Source organism: Pangasianodon hypophthalmus, chromosome 21, assembly GCF_027358585.1.
Source record: "Pangasianodon hypophthalmus isolate fPanHyp1 chromosome 21, fPanHyp1.pri, whole genome shotgun sequence".
Lineage (NCBI taxonomy): Eukaryota > Metazoa > Chordata > Actinopteri > Siluriformes > Pangasiidae > Pangasianodon > Pangasianodon hypophthalmus.
In genome coordinates this window covers 11,416,755-11,436,251 of record NC_069730.1, presented here as the reverse complement: position 1 = coordinate 11,436,251, position 19,497 = coordinate 11,416,755, and the positions used below count along the sequence as shown (strand labels likewise).

At 38.3% G+C, this 19,497-nt stretch overlaps 1 protein-coding gene and 1 pseudogene across 1 annotated transcript in view; both read right to left on the bottom strand.

Moving 5' to 3' along the window:
* Positions 1-2,770: 2,770 nt before the first annotated feature.
* Positions 2,771-19,497, bottom strand: part of LOC113533503 (cullin-3) — a 35,267-nt gene continuing 18,540 nt past the window's right edge. The window contains exons 4-16 of the mRNA XM_026925676.3: positions 18,161-18,321; positions 16,075-16,189; positions 15,430-15,658; positions 14,999-15,144; positions 11,948-12,124; positions 9,576-9,746; positions 7,020-7,127; positions 6,313-6,437; positions 5,347-5,443; positions 4,613-4,747; positions 4,237-4,423; positions 3,228-3,373; positions 2,771-2,983 (exon numbers count right to left, since the gene is read on the bottom strand). Of these exons, the coding sequence (XP_026781477.1) occupies positions 2,852-2,983; positions 3,228-3,373; positions 4,237-4,423; positions 4,613-4,747; positions 5,347-5,443; positions 6,313-6,437; positions 7,020-7,127; positions 9,576-9,746; positions 11,948-12,124; positions 14,999-15,144; positions 15,430-15,658; positions 16,075-16,189; positions 18,161-18,321 (1,929 nt within the window). The 3' untranslated portion in view covers positions 2,771-2,851. The remainder of the gene's footprint in view (positions 2,984-3,227; positions 3,374-4,236; positions 4,424-4,612; positions 4,748-5,346; positions 5,444-6,312; positions 6,438-7,019; positions 7,128-9,575; positions 9,747-11,947; positions 12,125-14,998; positions 15,145-15,429; positions 15,659-16,074; positions 16,190-18,160; positions 18,322-19,497) is intronic.
* On the bottom strand, positions 8,362-8,476 carry LOC128317174 (uncharacterized; annotated as a pseudogene).

Below are 19,497 nucleotides of genomic sequence, written 5' to 3'. Positions count from 1 at the left end.
GGGAAACTGTCAACAATCTTGTTTACGAATAATGATTTTATTATACATTATTTTTAGACAAAAACAAAAACTGATAACACCAAGCAAGTCAAATATGGAAAAATTAAGAGCTTGTTTATCAACATGCCTGATAAAATCTATGAATATATAATCAGGGTTTATAACTATATATTCAGGATTTACATTTACATATTCATGATTTATAAATGTATATTCTGATTTACATTTATATATTCAGAGTTATAACTATATACGCAGATTTGTATTTATATATTCAGGATTTACAAAAATAAATTCCAATTTCATATAATTAATACCTGTTTGGCCCTTCATTTTGTACATATATATATATATAAATATAAATATAAATATAAATATAAATATAAATATATATATATAGCTATACAAGGGAATTTTGGAAGAATTGCATAAAATATGCAGTTGTATTTCAAATATGGCCGGTGACCCCAGGAGTTTTGGTCAACTGCTGTACAGACAATTGAAGTTAAATTTACAGGACATGGAGGTTATTTAGCATTTGAATTGAGGGAATCAGGCGCGTTCTGTTCTGCCCTGGTCTATATGCTGTAAAAGAAGTCCACTGTAAAGAACAGAAAATAAAAGGTAAATGCTTTGTTGTGTTAAGGTTTTGTGTTGATCTGATAATGTAAAAGCAGCTACATGTCTAGGTAAAATAGTAGCTTACACACAGTATTTTATTCCTCTTGGGAGAGCCTTCATCTCCTGACCAATTATTCAATTCTGTTTATTTGTAGAGCGCTTTTAACAGTGGACATTGCCACAAAGCAGCTTCACAGAAATTGATCAGCACAGGCATACTCTCATAGTGAACCACGAATTTTGAAATCCTCTAGATGACTGGCATTATACAAGATTGCTTAAAATGTTCACCTTTGAGGTGAAACCTTTTCAGTTTTCAGGATCAGATCTCCTCACAGAGAACAAATGATTATATTAATCACAATTAATGCTTAGCATGCTGCACTGGCACTCACTGGTCTCATTCTGTGGATTTGTGGATTTAAATGGGGTGATAAATGATGCATAAGGAACAATCTGTATCTTTTCCTGCATCACCTGTGCACTTGCATTGGCTATTGTCTCTATGAGGAAAGGATGGCACTCTCTCTCATCAACCACAGCCAGTCAATAACTCTGTGGATTCACTGGGAAGTCTTTTCTGTGTGCAGTGTGCAGTAGGCCATGAGTAGCTCCTGGTGGTTCACTGGGACCTGACACACCACAGGGGAAAAAGAAGACAAAATGAATATGTATAATGCTCTTAAATAAAAGAAAATTCATTAAAAAAAAAACCTTGTATTGTTCATGACTAATTAGCAAACAGTTTTATCAAATCTTTGCTGCTTTCTGTTTTTTTTTTGTTTTTTTTTAACCCTGCATTACTAATTAGTAGGAATGCTTCTTGCATGAAATCATTCTGCTGCGCACACAGGAAGCTTGTACCTTAACAACACGCTCTCATATCATCATTTAATCTAGAATATTCTGCTAGATTAAGCTTTTTTTGTGCAATGTGCATTTTGTGCACTTCTGCTTGCACAGAGTTTTCATGCTGTGAGAGACCAAACCTGTGAAACTATATAAATAGGACATCATTTTTAATAAAAAAAAAAAAAAAAAAAATCATACATTTTTCCTGCAAGACAGCTGAACACTGTCATGGCTAGCTGAACACAAAAGGTCCAATTATTCAGAAATCATAGAAACTGAAAAAACATTCTGCACACTGCTGCAATATTTTTACTGGCTAATATTTGTCAGTATCTAAATTATATGAAGGTGTTTCATTAAACAGTATTTTTGTGTTAGTGCTGAAGTAAGAAAAGGGCAAAAAGACACTTCTTATCAGCTGACTTTAACCAAAACCCATTATAAGTAAAGGCTAAGTAACTCTCATTAGCCAAAGTCCTGACTTTATGCTCAAAGAAACTTTTTCTTGAGCATTTATGGCTTTGCTGTGAACTGTGAAGCTCTGCTGTGTATCGCTGCACAAAAAGCAAATAATAATATCAGAAATAATATCAGTAAATTTTCATAAATAAATAGTAAGTAGTAGTACGCTTCATAAGTAAATATCAGTAATAATATCAGGAAATAACATCAGGAAATAATATCAGGAAATTTTCATTTCTTCCATAGGGTGGAGAACGCCTCACTGCTTCTACAATAATTATGTGTGTCTGTGATTGAGAGAAAGACATAATGGTACAGACATTAGTTCAGTTCATGCTGCTATTTCATTTTAATCTGCTGTGTCTGGAACTGCAGATGAAATTATGCCAGTGTCAAGATACCAGAGTTACTCCCGAAACCTCAAGAACACGGCAGGTGTTTCAATATTAACCTTTTTATTTTTTTTTTTCAGCAACCCACATTTTTGCTGTTTGTTTTTTTGTTGTTTTTAGTAATTTATTTTCTTCTTTTTTTTTTTTTTTTTACAATAATGAAAACAAAAAAATTGTGTGGTGCATTCACATTTTCCCGAGGGATTCTTTTTCTTTTCCTTTGAACGACAGTTTGTACACAGATAAACCAGTGAAGAGCTCGAAGCTGGATCATCCACGGCTGAGATCCGTACAGGAGTGCAAATGGTGGTCTAATCAAAACATCTACAACATTTATAATGGATTTTTTATTGTGTTTGCTGTTAATTTCTGATCCTTTGTGTTTGTTTTATGTTGCTTTTGTTCAGGAGGAAAAGGTCAGCTTCCAAAATTCATCTGTTAAAATGAATTTCCAAGTCCATATGAGCAGTTTTTTTCCTTTTGTTTTTTTTTTTCCTCACACACTCCTCTGTTTGTGTCCATGTCTATGCCACGTAAGTGTACACTTTGCGATCCTCTGGTGTTCGTGCCAAATATTCTCTTTCTATAAGTCCTTCAATTCTCTTTTTAATCACCACTGGGCTGGGGAGGAACCGCGCCCTTAACTGCTGAGTCACCTGAGAGAGGAAGCAACAAATCCGACAATTAGAAAGGTATAAAAACAAACAGCAACAACATATTACAGCAATATTCTACTGAAAAACGCATTACTAGAACAATTCTACACCATCACAATTGTTCAGGATGGATTTACCACTCATGAAATAAAATTAAAGATTTATAGAAATGACTAAGAGTACTAATAGGAATTGACTAGAACAAGAGACGGAATAAAAGTTGTGTAGTTAGTAAAACACACACCTCTGCTACAAGTACATTGTGCTGCATCTTCTTTCTAGATTTCATGATGCGTACTATGGCTGCCTCGATTTCGTGTTTCCGGTCGTCGTCCACTTTCTGTCGTGTCTCCTTCCTCTCTGGGTCTGACTCCCCCTGTTTAGCAGCGACTGAAACACAACACTTTATTACAAGTGGGCTAAAAATAACCATACAGCACGGCATTACAATGAAAGAAACAAACCCAGACACTGATGTTTAACTTGTTCTTTTTTTTTTACACTGATATTGAATGACAAAATGCTTGACATTGCTCCACAGTGCTGATTATCTGATTATCTCTGAAGGCTTCTACAATCACTACAATCAGAAGACTCTCTCTGACTACATTCACATCATGGCAGCACATAGCAGTCTAAATGTGACTCAGATCTGATAAAGCTACGTAAATCTTGTATGCAGATGTCCATAAATATTTTCAGATTAGATCTGAGTCACATTCCTATGCGGTACTTGAGACACAGATCCAATATGTGGTCATGCATCTGTAATCTGAAGCGTCAGATTGTAACTTGTGCCTTTTTTTTTTCTTCCTTACATCACACTACAGTGCATGCACATATCACCCAGATCTCTTACAGAGCTGCCAGTGATGGGGGCCTTTTTTCTTTCGCCTGCCCTAATCAAAAATACTGGAACATTACTGCTAACTAGGCCAAATCATTTTTAAGAATGAACACCTGTACTGCTACTTTGTTCATTCTATTGCTACTCTAGCAATGGATTTCTGACAAATGTGCCAGTTTTTTTGTTGATTATGAATTTTTTTTTTTTTAAATGTGCCCCTGTGAGTTATAACAGATAATGACAGAACAGACTTACTAATAAACCTGAATTATAACTGCAAACAGGAAGAAGAGAAATGAGCTTGATGAATGCTGAATAAGTCTTTTAAAGCGAACATGGTCTCTGTCCACCACGTCTTCAGCTTCCCCTTTCCTCCAGCAGTGATAGATGTGTGTAATGGCGCTACCTGTCTGGATTTTGACTCTGTGCAGTTTGGAGGTAAACTGGTCGTTGACTGTAAACATGTGGCCGTTCTCAATCTCTTTGCTCTTCGGCTCCTTGGTAAGCACTCGCTGCGTGGGCTTTCCACACGCCAGAGACTGCAACGCTCGTACCAGCTCCCGCTCGGGGATATCCGTCTCCTGCTGGATCTCCTGCGATAGAGTAGCATTTTATATTGCAACCACTAATACATATTAACTTATTGGTATGTTAATACATTTAATTACTATTTATTTATTACTACCACTGCTACTAGTACTCCTACTACTACTACTACTACTAATAATAATAATAATAATAATAATAGGAGAAGACAGCAAGAGTGACACATAGTGCTGTACCTCAAAAGTGCACTTTTCTCTGTTGTTGAAGAGCATGAGGATAGTCATCTGGAAGGTGGAAACCTGCAGTATGTGCTTCCTTGTGTTAGAGCCTGTTACCTGTGCACCTCCTACGCCTAACTCTGACCCATCCTCCTACAGAGATATAGAACAGAATAGAACACGTAGGACACATGGCTAAAATTACAACCACAAATGAACTGATTTCAAAGATATTTTAAGAATAGGGCCTAACATGTTTAGAAAGCAGTGCTAAACATGAGTAACAACTGATTTTTAATTAATTTACTTTTGCCTAAATAGTTAGGCTTTTGACATATTATTCATCTAAATACTGTTTCTAATACTTCTAATACATAAAAATGACATTCGACCATTTTCATATGCTGTATCTGGAAACTACAGCCATCTCTGTTCCAGGTTTTGTATTGCAATAACCTTACAAGCTTGACGTTGTGCATAACTATGTTGTATTTCATTGTTTTTCTTTTGTCCTCTGCACATTAATCATTACGGCGAGAAATACTGTCATCGTGTTTATGTATTTTTGAAACAAACAAACAAAAAAAAAAACAGGTTCTATATTTTCTAAGCATTTGTATATTTTGTTGTCCTTGATCTGCGATATAAAACAATGTTATCTCATGTCATATTTTTTGTCCATATCATGCAGCAGTACTGTGCACCTTCTAACTTATAATCATCGTGCTTGTGTTAAAGTGAGAGCGTGTTACCTTTTTCACAGGCCCATAGAAGGTGGCATTGAGGTCTGCTGAGCCCATGTGGTGCTGCAGTGTGAGCTGCCGGCCACTGTGCTTGGCCAAGTAAAACCTGTAACACACAGTTCACACAACTCACACACAGGCTTCGATCCTTTTATATCCCATTCTGCAAAAGGAAGTAATGTTTTCCTTGTTCTTACACACTTGATTTAATAGTTTGATACTTGATAGACTTGATACTTAACCTATCACTTTTAAGTCAGGTTATTTAAAGCAAAGAAAACAGCAAGCTGTACAGTACATCCAAGTTCAAGCATCAGCTTAAGCTTTAACATGCTGGTTACATCTCCATGTAGGAGAAGATCTATGGGGAAAAAATGGCGTGTACTATATGTACCTGCCACCATATTTCCATCACAGCAAAAAGAAAATGACAAAAGATGATTATAAAGGAATATAATGATTGTTTGGGCTGCGGTTGATATGGGGAGCTGTGCTGTGATGGCTTGGGGCTGCGGTTGCCGCAAGCAGTTCTGCACTCAGGTCTCCATCAGTGGACAGTTCAACAAAACAGATTTCATGTGAAAACTGTAATCAATTTCCTGGTTACACAATTGCACTATTTGTCCATGTAGTACACAGTTATAGAAGGGATTTATTTGTAATTGCACTATCCATTAGCACCCAGATGAAGATGGGTTCCCTTTTGATTCTGGTTCCTCTCAAGGTTTCTTCTTCATATCGTCTCAGGGAGTTTTTCCTTACCACAGTCGCCTCTGACTTGCTCAATTAGGGATAAATTCATACATTTACAATTTACATCCTGAATGTATTTATTTCTGTAAAGCTGCTTTGTGACAATGTCCATTGTTAAAAGTGCTATACAAATAAAACTGAATTGAATTTTATTGAAGCCTGTGGTTGTGATTTTGTGGCAGCTTCTCATTGTTCTGATGTACACTGAAGCATTTATCGTACCTTCTAAAGACCTCAAAGGCATGTCGTGGGGAGTGAGGGATGTTACATTTGGGCGTAGCTGACTGTGTGGGCCAGTAACCTGTAGTCAGGACTCTGACTGTGAGATCAACACCACCTAGAGATACCTGAGACAAAAAAGAGCCACATACACACTATAATTACCACTAGAACAACAATTTGTACAGGGCTGTCACAGATTACAATTTTTGTGCGTGTGTGTGTGTGTGTGTGTGTGTGTGTGCATGCAGCTGAACGGGTAATCACTGTAAGTTAACAACATAGCAATCAAGGTACGTTTTTCCTGTGCTATGATTATATAACAGGTCAACTGGACATCTGAGAAATGTTCCTATCACGATAATAATACAGTGTTGCTCATTATTTTCTGACCCAGCTGGACTCAGACAAATCCCTATCGTTGCATAATCATCTCATTAGCTGGTAGATCAGTTTTAGTTGTTGCATTTCATCTTGGTTTGCATTGTATTTTGGTATTACACAATGTGTGCATTTCTGTACTTTGAACTGTTATTGTAGCACCTCTGAAATTTAAGGCAAACTCCACCCTGAAACACATTCAATATGTTTATATTGAAATATCTGTGATGTGCTTAGTGATTCTGGTGATAATTTGTTGCCTGGTGCTGTATATGTTCATTATAAAAATATAAGTTATTGGATGCGAGCTGATGGTGGTGGTCTCTTACCCCGGTGGACTGCAGGTGCTGCCGGAACTCGTCCATGGTGGTGTTAGAGATGCTCATGTCCCTGAACATGCCTTCAAGTTTAGAGGTGAACTGACAACCACACTCTGTCTGCAACACAGAAAACATCAGTGTGTGATGTTCATGCTCAACTCCGATTTACTGCCCTTCTCTGATGTTTTCGTCAACTTGCTCACATTTATCTCTCACATCTACACCAAATTGCAGGAAAAGAAAACAAATGAGGGTAGACGAGCCGTCAGCGTAAAAATGAAACAAGAAGCAATCGACATTTGTTTAGGCGTCTTTAGGTTGTAATTCATGCAATTTCTTTTAACTGCTAAGAATAACACTATGGATATTAAATAGAAATAAAACTCTCAGATAGATCTGAAAGAGCGCACATTTGGGAAAAGAGTAGCATCTTAATTCACACCACTAATTAATGAAATTTTACTTTTAGCTCGGCAATGTTACAGAGACTGCATGAATTACAACCAAAATAAATAAAACTGATGATCAATTCTTATTTAGCATGATTAAGCACACATTTTATGTATTCTCACCATTTCTTTCTCTTCTTTATGTCAATGCCTTGTGAAGTTTAGGGAATAAAAATGTCTGCCCCACATTACATGCCACTCTCAAGAGCTCTAACATTCTGTTAAAGTGTTAATGATTTGTTTTTAATGCAGCTTGTGGCTTGTAACCTGCTGTTTGAAAGTTTGGCACATACTCTGGCTGCCTGCGAAAGTGTGCTGCATTCGTTCTCATGGTAACAGTCTCTGACAAGGCAATGTACATACATCTAACAAGATCATGAGGTAATCATGACAAATGTGCTATCGGATTCACACAGAAGTCACATGAATGCTCAGTGTGCCTGAGGTTACACTGCCACATCTTTACTGATCTGTACTGGATTTCAGTACTACAAATTGGAATAAAAAATGAAATGCCAGGAAAAAGTATCTAAAAACTATCACATATGAGGGAAAAGAACAGATTTGGGCTGTCTTTGCCTGCAGTATGTCATTATACAGTCCCCTCCAAAAGTATTGGAACAGCAAGGCTAATTCTTCTGGTTTTTCTATACACTGAAGACCTTTGGGATTAAGATGTTCATCAGATCAGATCAGAACAGAACATGTACATCTAGATGTGTTAAACAAGTGAGAACATGGCACCAGTTTTTGGGTAAGCAAAAGAATTATAACAGATATTTACTTTAATTTATTTTAAGGCTAACTTAAATTTTAACTTAATATTTGGTTGCATATCCCTTGCTTGCAATAATGGCATCACCAAACTGTTGCTTTTCCAGGCTCGTACTATGGCTTATTTCAGTTGTTTGTTCTCCATTCAGGGATTTGCGTGTCATCCTTTCGCAGGGGCCACGCTAATCTTCTCTGTATTGATCCAATTTTAGCAGGTTTCTCCCTTCAGTCTCCTCTTCAGGACATGAAATTCATGCTCAATTGGATTAAGGCCTGGTGAATGACCCGGCCTGTCTAAAACCTTCCACTTCTTTCCTCTGATGAAGTCCTTTGTTGCATTGGTAGTGTGGTAGAGGTTAATCTTTTGGTTCAATCTCTGCATTTCTTTGTGAATTCCAATCTGGCTTTCTGATTCTTACTGCTGATGAGTCGCTTGCATCTTGTGGTATGGCCTCTATGTTTCTGCTCTCAAAGGCTTCTGTGAACAGTGAATTGTAATATCTTCACCCCTGCCCTGTGGAGGTTGTTGGTGATGTCACTGACTGTTGTTTTGGGGTTTTTCTTCACAGCTCTCATAATGTGTCATCAACTGCTGTTGTTTTTCCTTGGCCGGCCTGTTCGATGTCTAGTTATTAGTACACCAGTGGTTTCTTTCTTTTTCAGGACATTCCAAATAGTTGTATCAGCTATGCCCAAAGCTTGTGCAATGGTTCCAACAGATTTTCTCTCTTTTCTCAGTTTCAAAATGGCGTGCTTTTCTCCCATAGACAGCTCTCTGGTCTTCATGTTGGTTCATCCTTTTTAACAACAAATGCAGTCTTCACAGGAGAAATCCAGGGTTCAGACCAAGAGTAGACATTCAGAGCTATTAATTGTTTAAACAATCAATCTAACAGGGCATACCTGGGCAACAAGAAACACCTGTCAGCCACATGTTCCAATATTTTTGATCACTTGAAAAATTGACAGGTTCAAACAAATGCTGCCATGTTCTAAGTTGTTTAACACATCTAGATGTAAATGTCAGTAAATGAAAGCTGAAATTCTCATCCATCGTCTCAAAAAAAAAAAAAAAAAAAAAAAAAAAAAAAAAAAAAAAAAAAAAAGGCTTGCTGTTCCAATACTTATGGAGGGGCCTGTATATTAAGTTACAGTAACAAGTGAATAGACCATCAACTAACAGGTAATAGATGATTACTGAAGTGCTATTTTAAGTCCGTCAAGCTGCTCTTTAACATTTAAGGATGAAAAAAAACAAAAAAACAAAAATAGACTTTACCCGAAAAAGCAGCAGAATTGAAGAGAGAAGAGTGTAAAAGAGAGAACAAAGAGAGCCTCATACCTTAAGCTTGGAGATCATATTTTTCTCCGAGTCGTCAGAGACGCTCTTATTGGTGAGAAGTCTTCTGGCCAGGTGCTGTTTGTAGTAACGCTCAAAAACATCTTTCTCCTGCATGAACCGGAAGAGCACCATAGCCTTATCCAGGATGGACTCGACCTCCTGCTCAGTCAGCTACAAGACACCCAAATACACATGCATTCATTGTGCGCACAATATTGCATAAACTTAAAACAACAAATATACCACTACTACTGCTACAGTACCTCAAATAACAGTAACTACAGTAACTTAAATAACCACTCTTTACAACCATGCTGAGCAGAAAAGCATCTCAGAAGGCACAGCACATCAAACTTTAAAGTGGATGGGCTACCAGAGCAGAAGACCACACTGGGTTCCACTCCTGTCAGCTAAGAACAGGAATCTGAGGCTACATTGGGCACAGGCTTACTTGGAAAAATACCTGGCACTGTTTTTCCAGCGGTCTGGCTTTGGTGAGCCCGTGTCCACCGTCGCCTCAGATATCGGAGTTACTGTGGTGGCAGTTTCTGAAATACTCACACCATGCCATGGCCAACATCACTGAGATTTCCCTATTGTAATGTTTGATACAAACATTAACTGTAGCTCCTGACTAGTACCTACATGACCTTATGTACCGAGCTGCTGCCACGTGATTAGCTGATTGGATAATTGCATTAATGTGCAGGGGTACAGTTACTATTAAAAATTTCTTATACAGTTTTGATACAAATTTAATTCTGTCGTCTCATCTGAATTAGGCTTGAGCAGCCAGAAATGGTACTGTACTAATGGTACAGTAAAAAGAAAGGTTGTATAAATGGGTTGAAATGTTTGGTCTTTCTCATATTTGCAATGCACTCTTGTCAATCCCTGACTATTCTAAAATAACGAAAATTGCTGACCAGTAACAAAAAGCTACAGTGGCTGTAGTAAAACTGCAAAATGAAAGACTATACAACATCGTTGCTTCCCTTTAGTCTTTTCATGATGTTTTCTGAATAAGCTACCTTTTTATGTATTGTCATATAGAATCCGTTATTAAATACATGTAACTTACATGTAAGTTGCATTTTGTAATCAGCCATCAATACTATCAATAATCTTTCATAGCATGTATATGCAAGCAAAGTGTTTCTAAAGCTGTAGGAGGTCAATCAAGTTGATATTCATAATAGGTGATGACTATATACAAATTCACCCTGGCTCCTGCTCACTACACAGGGTACACTATATGGCCAAAAGTATGTGGACACCTGGCCATCACACCCATATGTGGTTCTTCCCCAAACTGTTGCCACAAAGCTGGAAGCACACCATTGTATAGAATGGCTCTGTATGCTGTAGTGTTACAATTTCCCTTCACTGACACTAAAGGACCCAAACCAAACATGACAATGCCCCTGTGCACAACATGAGGTCCATGAAGACATGGTTTGCCAAGGTTGGTGTGGAAGAACTCGAGTGTCCTGCGCAGAGCCCTGACCTCAACCCCACTGAACACCTTTGGGATGAACTGGAATGCTGACTGCACCCCAAGCCTCCTCACCTGACATCAATTCCTTACATCACTAATTTTCTTGCGGCTGAATGATCAAATCCCTACAGCCATCTAGTGGAAATCTAGTGGAAAGCCTTCCCAGAAGAGTGGAGCTTATTATAACAGCAAAGGGGAGACCCACCTGTTAATACTCTTGGTTTTGGAATGGACACATACGGGTGTGACAGTCAGCTGTCCACATACATATGGCCATATAGTGTATAATGACTTTAAAAACTGCCTTTTGATTAATTTAATTTTTTTGTTGTTTTGCCATGTAATATCGCTTTTAGGATATGCTTTCTCAATTTTATGCATTTAATTAGTAATACTGGTATATAATCATAAAAGCATTTGAAATAAATTTGACATAAATATCACACATTTACTGAGCTTCCTTTCCTACATTTGGTCATCTGGTTAAAAATCTTAGAAAACGTGTAATTCATTCCAACACCCTACTAGGAAATTTAAGCTGGAGGTTACCTAATTAATGGTCTATAGATTTCTCATACGTTTTCTTTGTTGTCACTCGCTCTGTGCTTTATAGGACCATTGGGATGGGTAATTTGTCACTGCAACCATAATTTTTGTTAATAAATTTTAGCATGTGCGCATGGATTTTTGGCTTGTGGTTAAGTGTTTGTTCTGCTCGAGCATAATTCTCTGTTAAAAATTATCAATCCTCTATGAGTTTCATCAAGCACACACAGACTAAACCATGCAAGATAATAAACAGTAATAAACAGTCCTATAATAAATGGAACAGAAGTATAGAATAAAAAACAATATGGATTTGTGATAAACATACTCCTTTGACTCCTTTCTTCAGCTTGTCGTCAATGAAGAGTGAGAGGTACTCGGGTGATCGGGAGTTGAGGTTCAGAAAGTACTCAAAGTCTCCAGCGATGGTCTGTTTAAAGAGCCGGTCGTTACTGAACGATTCCTGCAGGAAGCGGTCAAAGCGCATCTTCAAGTCCAGCAGGCCCTGTGCAACACGGACACACTGACATTTAGCCATATCGTTTATATCTGTTTACATTAGTCTAATATCATACTTCTAGTCTTTTTTTTTCTTTGTTCCATGTTGTGTCACTGAAGACATTTAGGTTTCACTAGCATCTGTTGAAGTATTAAACGTCAATAATTGTAAATAATAATGTTAGCAACTGCTATTAAGCATGGCCAAGGCCCTGGCCAGATCTATTCTTGGATTATGCATTGCTTTTAGCTGCTTTGGATAAAAGTCAAATGAATAATTGTAAATCATTGGGACATTTAATTGAATGGAAGAGAGCAGGCACCTTTTCTAGGAACCTTTTCAGCTTGTATGTCCAAGTAAATCATGTTTTTTAAAGAGACAAAAGAATGTTTACATTAAAATATACATTTCATATATATAATATATACATTTCATGTCAATCAAAAATCCATAAACCTATTCTACACTTCTACCATGTGACCTGCCGAGTGTTTGTAGCAGTTGTAATGCTTGTGGGCCAGATGCTCAGCCAAGTTACACTTGTTGCCTGTTTTTCAGTGGAGGGATTTATTTAAGCCCTTCTTCATACTGGTGTCTGTTTGCTCTTTGTCCTCAGCAGCAAGGTAAGCAAAAATCTGCCCCAACATCATTTGTCTTTTCCATAAGCTGTGATAATTATATAACTTAATAGCTTTTTTTTAGCTCTGCATTTGCCATTCAGGCCACTGCGTGCATTTTGTCCATCTCATACAAATAAGCACTCCCAATACAATTCACTGATATGCAATGTCAGTGTACTATTGGCCTACATAAATGTGGCATCAAAAGTATCGCAATTTAACAAATAGAACATTTTACCACATTATAGTAGTGAAAAGTAAAGAATTTTGATTGTGCAACTTCCACTTTAAGAGACCCATATTACAGCACACAGTGCTAATTCACTAGAGAATGAAGTAAGCAAATAGCAAAGCTTGCAGAGTTAATCTAATATTCTCCCTGTGTGTGGTCCAACCTACAGATACTTTCCTGACTAGCCTGCATAATTACCGCACCTCAATCCCATTACACTGGATTGGAGCCAAACTCGCTTCAGCCAGAGTGCAACAAAACATTTTAACTTTACATTAAATTTAATTTCCGAACATCCTCACAATGAGGGGAGTTAATTCAATGACATGTTGAAGTAGCTAAGTTAACTATTTCCTTATAGCACCTCCACTGGGTTGGCTGTTTACAGAGGAGCGGCAAAATTGCTTCACATCGCTAAGCTGCCAGTTTCTATTGAGTGAGAGAGAGAGAGAGAGAGAGAGAGAGAGAGAAAGAGAGAGAGAGAGAGAGAGAGAAAACGCTTCTACTTTGGATTTTACGCATTGTAGTTGTAATTAAAGTTTAATCAAATTTAATTGACTCTGTTCATTGCTCACCTTTCAGAGTTCAAACACTGAAACAAATGAGATGGGGCAAGACGCATCTCATTTTGTACAGGCATGGAGGCATGGAGGCCAAATTATTTTTTGTTTCCCAGCGCAGAATTATTTCCATTTGCCGTAACACTAGTTTTATGCTAAATTACATTAATCCAGGTGTGCAACCTATTAACATCATACAGTATGGCACTGCTAGTGGTGGATGAGAATAATTCCCTATAACCTGCACAGTATCCATGCAGCTAAATGCAGCACTGGGGTTACTGTTTTGACAGAGAATGTGTTCACTGCAAATGAAGCATATAATGGACCTGATTTATGACTAATGAAAATGTTGCTCTGTACTGCACATGCAAACATGGCTCTCAGTGGTTGGTATAAATAATTTAATGGTACTTTGTTAGTACTGTCGTCATTGTTATTGGTGCTTTGTTAGGCATATTATTTGAAATGTGTTATATTAAATACATTCCTTTTTCCAGCTGCTCAGTTTATATAATACTGATGGGAGATACACAGTTATGAAATGAGCCATGATCCAACTTTTTTTTTTTTTTAAACCCTAATTCCTTTTGGGCAATTGCCATGGACAAGAACTGACATCTGTGCTAAAAAATAAGGGTTAAACTGCTGAACTGAAGCACACTTACAATGAAAATCTAAATGCAAATCTAAAATGAACCTGAATATACTGACAAGGAGCTGCAACAGATGGAGAAGGACAGAAGACAGAAGAACAGAGGGAGACTGTTTGTGTGTCTGCTGGTAAACATGTGCTTCTGTGTTGCTGTTCTGAAAAATCCATCCATGTGACTACACTGCTAATGCACTGCTGTCCGTATGGAGTTTCTGTGCATGCTCTCCCCGTGGCTGTGTGGGATTCCTCTGGGTTCTCTGGTTTCTTCACACTTTCCAAAGCATGCCACTACATAGCCCATAGGTTTGAAGGAGTGTGTGAATGCACACTATGGACTCACACTATGGACTCACACTATGGACTCACACTATGGACTCACACTATGGACTCACACTATGGACTCACACTATGGACTCACACTATGGACTCACACTCTGCATCCACTGCGTCCCTGACCAGGATAAAGGGCTAATAATGATGAATGAATGAATGAATGAACTATTTATGAACGTATATATGCATTTCTCAAACTGATACAATAACAGGTACCCTAAGACTTTCAGGACACACAGTTTTCCGTACTGATTTCAATACAGGGAAACTGAAATCTTTGTCTGTGTTAATCCCCCATGTGCTACAAATGTGGGGAAAATAAGGTGGGGAGGGTTCCTTTAACAGAGAGTAAGTGACCATGTGTGTTAACTGGCTTTAATAAAAAACACTTTCTTTCCCTACTAATACTGAAAAATACTGCTTTTTCTCTCAATTTTAACACTCTCAGTCAGTGCAGTAGCAGGTTTAGGGGGTTCTTGCCTGTATGTAGTCGACAGGGTTCTTGCCCTCTCCCTCCTCGGACACCAGCGCTTTCCCCTGTTCTCTCAGATACAGACTCATACACTCACACATTGTTTTCAGCCCGTTTGGCACCCTGCTGAATAGTTTATACATACAGGCCAGATCTGAGAGAGGGGGGAGGGGGAGAGAGAGAGAGAGAGAGAGAGAGAGAGAGAGAAGTTAAGAAAATGTAAGTAAGTAAGCAATGAATCCATCACTAATTAGCATTAGAGTATCCACAAAATGCCAGCATGACTGACAGCTAGTGGAAGTCAGTTAGCAGGTTGCACGTGTCTGAATACCACAGTCATTATTCTTAATATTTATTAAATATAATCATTCGTTATTAGGAAGGTTTGCAATTTTTTTTTAAGATAATTGCATGGGAATAAAACAATCGCTTCCCTCACCCTCCGTCTTTCCGTTTTTAAGCATGTGGACCAGGCCAGAGTTCTCCATTTCCACAATGGTCTTCATGTGCTTGGAGATGAGCTCCCGCTCTACTACCTTGACGATTGGCTCCTCTGTCGACTTGTCCAGACAGTGCATCACTCGCTCAATCTCTTCATTTATCCGTGCCTCTACTTTCTTTATGTACACACTGGCGCTGTTCTCTGCCAGGAACTTCTGACTCTCCATCTGCACACAGAACAGAATCCTGAACACAGCGCAACATTAAAGAGACACAAGTCTTTGGTCTCAAGTGTATTTCCCAGTACAGGAAATATACTGGGCCAGAGGGACGGACTGACAGAGTGACAGATAAGCTGCTGTTCAGTGGAAGAGTTTCAATCAATTATCAGGTGTTTTAAATCATCTCTATGCAAATGAATAAGAAAAGCTTGTCCCACCAGTCTCAGTGTTAGCAGCGCAATTAGGATGAGGCATTAAACAAGCTGTATTATTTGCTGATAATTAGTGGGACTGCACAGTCAGTCCCGTCTCTTAACTGACAAATCATGAACTTGTTTAGAAGAACATTTATAACGCATGCATTTACGTTGTTATTACAGTGAACCTGAATAGAGCAGTTTTTGTCTGGTATTGTAACCAACCTGGAAGAACTCTGCAGACATTTCTAAGAAAGGAGCTTCAAAGTCTTCCTCATACACTGACCGCCCCTCCAAGCCCAATATCATAAGCATCTGGCACGCATTTCTAATTGCTCCTCTAAGAGAGAGAGAGAGAGAGAGAGAGAGAGAGAGAGAGAGAGAGAGAGAAAGAGTGAAATAATAAGCATAAATGATACCTAATGACATCACCCTAAATACAGCACAGTATCATTTCATTTTCTGGAAACGGCACAACTGGGTCAAACCAATATCATTATTATGAAATTCATTTACATCTAATACTTACAAATAATCACTTTATAGCCTGCATTTTCTCTGGGGGTGATATAATCACTATCTAATCAACACTAATATACACTTCATTTGTTCATTTTCTTAACAATACCAATGGGCCATTGCACTATGGTGAATCCACTGCACTATCTGAATCTATTTTATTCTGATATCTCTTATAAGCAGCTGGGCCCAGCAAAGATACTGGTCTCTCTGACACCAGTCTTCTCAAATATTCGGTCATTAGAAGCCAAATTCTAGGACCTGTTAGCAGTGAATGGTGGGATCGTCTGCTCAAAAACCAGAACTCAAGCTGCCTGAAATACTCTTGCATTGACTGCACCAGACATCGACAACAATCTATATGACAGACTTTTATTAGTTTGGTTAATATTCTACTTATTTATACCACAAGTGCTGCTGAATGCTTGAATCCGATTGGTCAGAGGGTGGTGAGGAAGGTGTTATAACAGCACGGCTCATACAGAGGTGCAGGCTGCAAGGTTAATATTAAAGCGTTTGTTGTAATGTGTTACCGTTTCTGTAGTAAAAACATACATAGTGACTTGTATGGTGGACTCTTCATATAAACAGAGTTTAAAAACAATTGCAATTGCTGTGGTGAAGTCTTCCATAAGAAGACATTTCTGTAGCATTTCTGGAAGGAGTCTCCAGTGCGAGTACTTTATAACAGAGATAATGTGAGGCCTTTGATCTTTCTTGGTGGCATGACAATCTGTATTTGAATTTAAGCTTATTAATTTCGAGTAAGGAGAAATAGAACTTGTGGCTGGTAAGAGAATGACTGCTAACTTATTTTTTCAGCATTAACTTATCAACAGCATTAAATGTACACTATAGATCCAAAAGTCTGTGGACACCTGATGATCACACTTGCATGTGTGTTTTTTGTTTTTTTGTCTCCCTTTACTGTTATAGTAACCTCCACTCTTCTGGGAAGGCTTTCCACTAGATTCTGGAGCATGGCTGTGGGGATTTGCCTATTCGACCAGAAGAGCATTAGTGAGGTCAGGCAATGATGTTAGGTGAGGAGACTTCAGGCAGAGTCGGCATTCCAGTTTATCCAAAAGGTGTTCAGTGGGGTTGAGGTCATGGCTCTCGAGTTCTTCCACTCCAACCTTGCTAAACTATGTTTTCATGGGGCTTGCTTTGTGCACAGGGGCATCGTCATGCTGTAACAGGTTTGGGCCTCTTAGTTCCAGTGAAAGGAAATTGTAATGCTACAGCATATAAAGACATCCCAGACAATTGTGTGCTTCCAACTTTGTAGCAACAGTTTGGGGAAGACTCATATATGGATGTGATGGTCACAAACTTTTTGCCATATAGTGTATATATGAATAAATATATATTGTATCACATGTTGAAAAATTGTAATTGTTGCCAAATAAGAAATAAGAAACATAGGGGACATGCTGTTATTGGGAAGTAATCAACTTTGGAGTAGTAACAGTAACTCTGCTTTGTGTCAGGTCATATCATACCACCCTATAGTTGATTATTTTCCTGTAACAGCATGACAAATCATTTTTTATTCCTTACATAAAACATTTGCCTGTGAAAACTAATTTGGTCTGTTTTTCATAGCAGGAACCCAAATACTTAATTCACAGTAAAAAAAAAAAAAAAAAAAAAAAAAAAAGACATTTTTATGGCAGTATATTTGAGAATGTAACACTAAATATGCAACTCCAAGATTAGATCTTTAATCACCATAAAAACACCATACATATTAACATATTTATCTAAGAAACACAATGTCACACGCACACACCTGTCCACCACCTCGCCCTTCCGTTCCCTGGCGATCATGTCCAGCAGTGTCTGGCGGAGGTGGTCTCTGATGCAGCCGTACCGAACTACCTGGTCTCGAAAGATGATCAGGCCCAAGTTATACACGTTCTCTACGTTATTCTGCTGCACATACACACGGTCCTAGAGAATCAAACACACAAAGAGAACATTTTAGTTACATTTAGTGACCTGACAATGACTTAAAACAGTCGGTTCTTGCATGGACACGCTGACAGTCAAAATTTGTAAAGCGTGAAATGTGTAGCTGTTACTCTTTAGAATATTCACATGTTGCTACTTTTATTTTTTTGAATGACGCTCACAAACAAGCAGCATGTGAAAGCTACTACACAGAAACAGTCCCTCTCTGGAACACGCTGGCGTTTCTTCACAGCTCTGTGCTTCTGGATACCATTTATTTCTCAGGTCCTTAAACTCTCCCTTACAAAGACACCGTGTAAATGCATAACAGTGGAACTTGAGAAGCAACTTCCACTTGTGATGGGAAAAATCTCTTTTGCTGGATATTTTCCAGTCTGGTTTCTTTACAGCCCAATTATCAGACTGCTTGCGATTAGGAACTAGAGCTGGGCAATTACTTAAAATAATTACAATCGTATCCTTTTGCTAAAACAAACAAATCAAAAAACATAACTAATTAGATATCTATAACTCTACATGGCTTTCTACCCCAAAATTCCATTTGCACTTGCTGCTGTGTAATGTATGATGGCGAGAAAAAGGAAGCTCTATTTAAAATATCATGCGGTAGCGTTGGCTGAAAACAGAGGTTTCTTTTGACAGACACACTTGAAGTGGGTGTTTCCTCGTGTGACAGCTAGTACTGTGGTGTGACACTCATTTCACTGTAAATATTTGTGTCAAATAAATAATAATAAGACAGATTAGCAATGCTGGCTGATGTACTTCATCCTTTAAGACTCTGTGGCTGACCTGTTGAACTGTTGGCAACATTTCATCCATTCTTGCCTTGTTTAGAAACAGATGCCAGAGTGAATTTGAGAAAGACCATGAACAATAAAGCATGTGCACACAGACACGAACGTCCTATCTCTGCCACTCTCTGCAGTGCTTCATAACGTGTAAACCAAATCAACACTGGCCTGGTCGGGAAGGGGGGTAGTTCTTTGTTAGCGCAACCAGAAACAGAGCCTTTATAAGCAGCAGATCAGCCATCCAGGCAGGTGCTGCTATTGGCTTTGCAATGCCATCACACTTTAGATCAGATTCCGCAGGTCAAGATCCTGAAGCACGTGATTTGCGGAGTAAGGAGGTAATGATACACTGGCAACAATC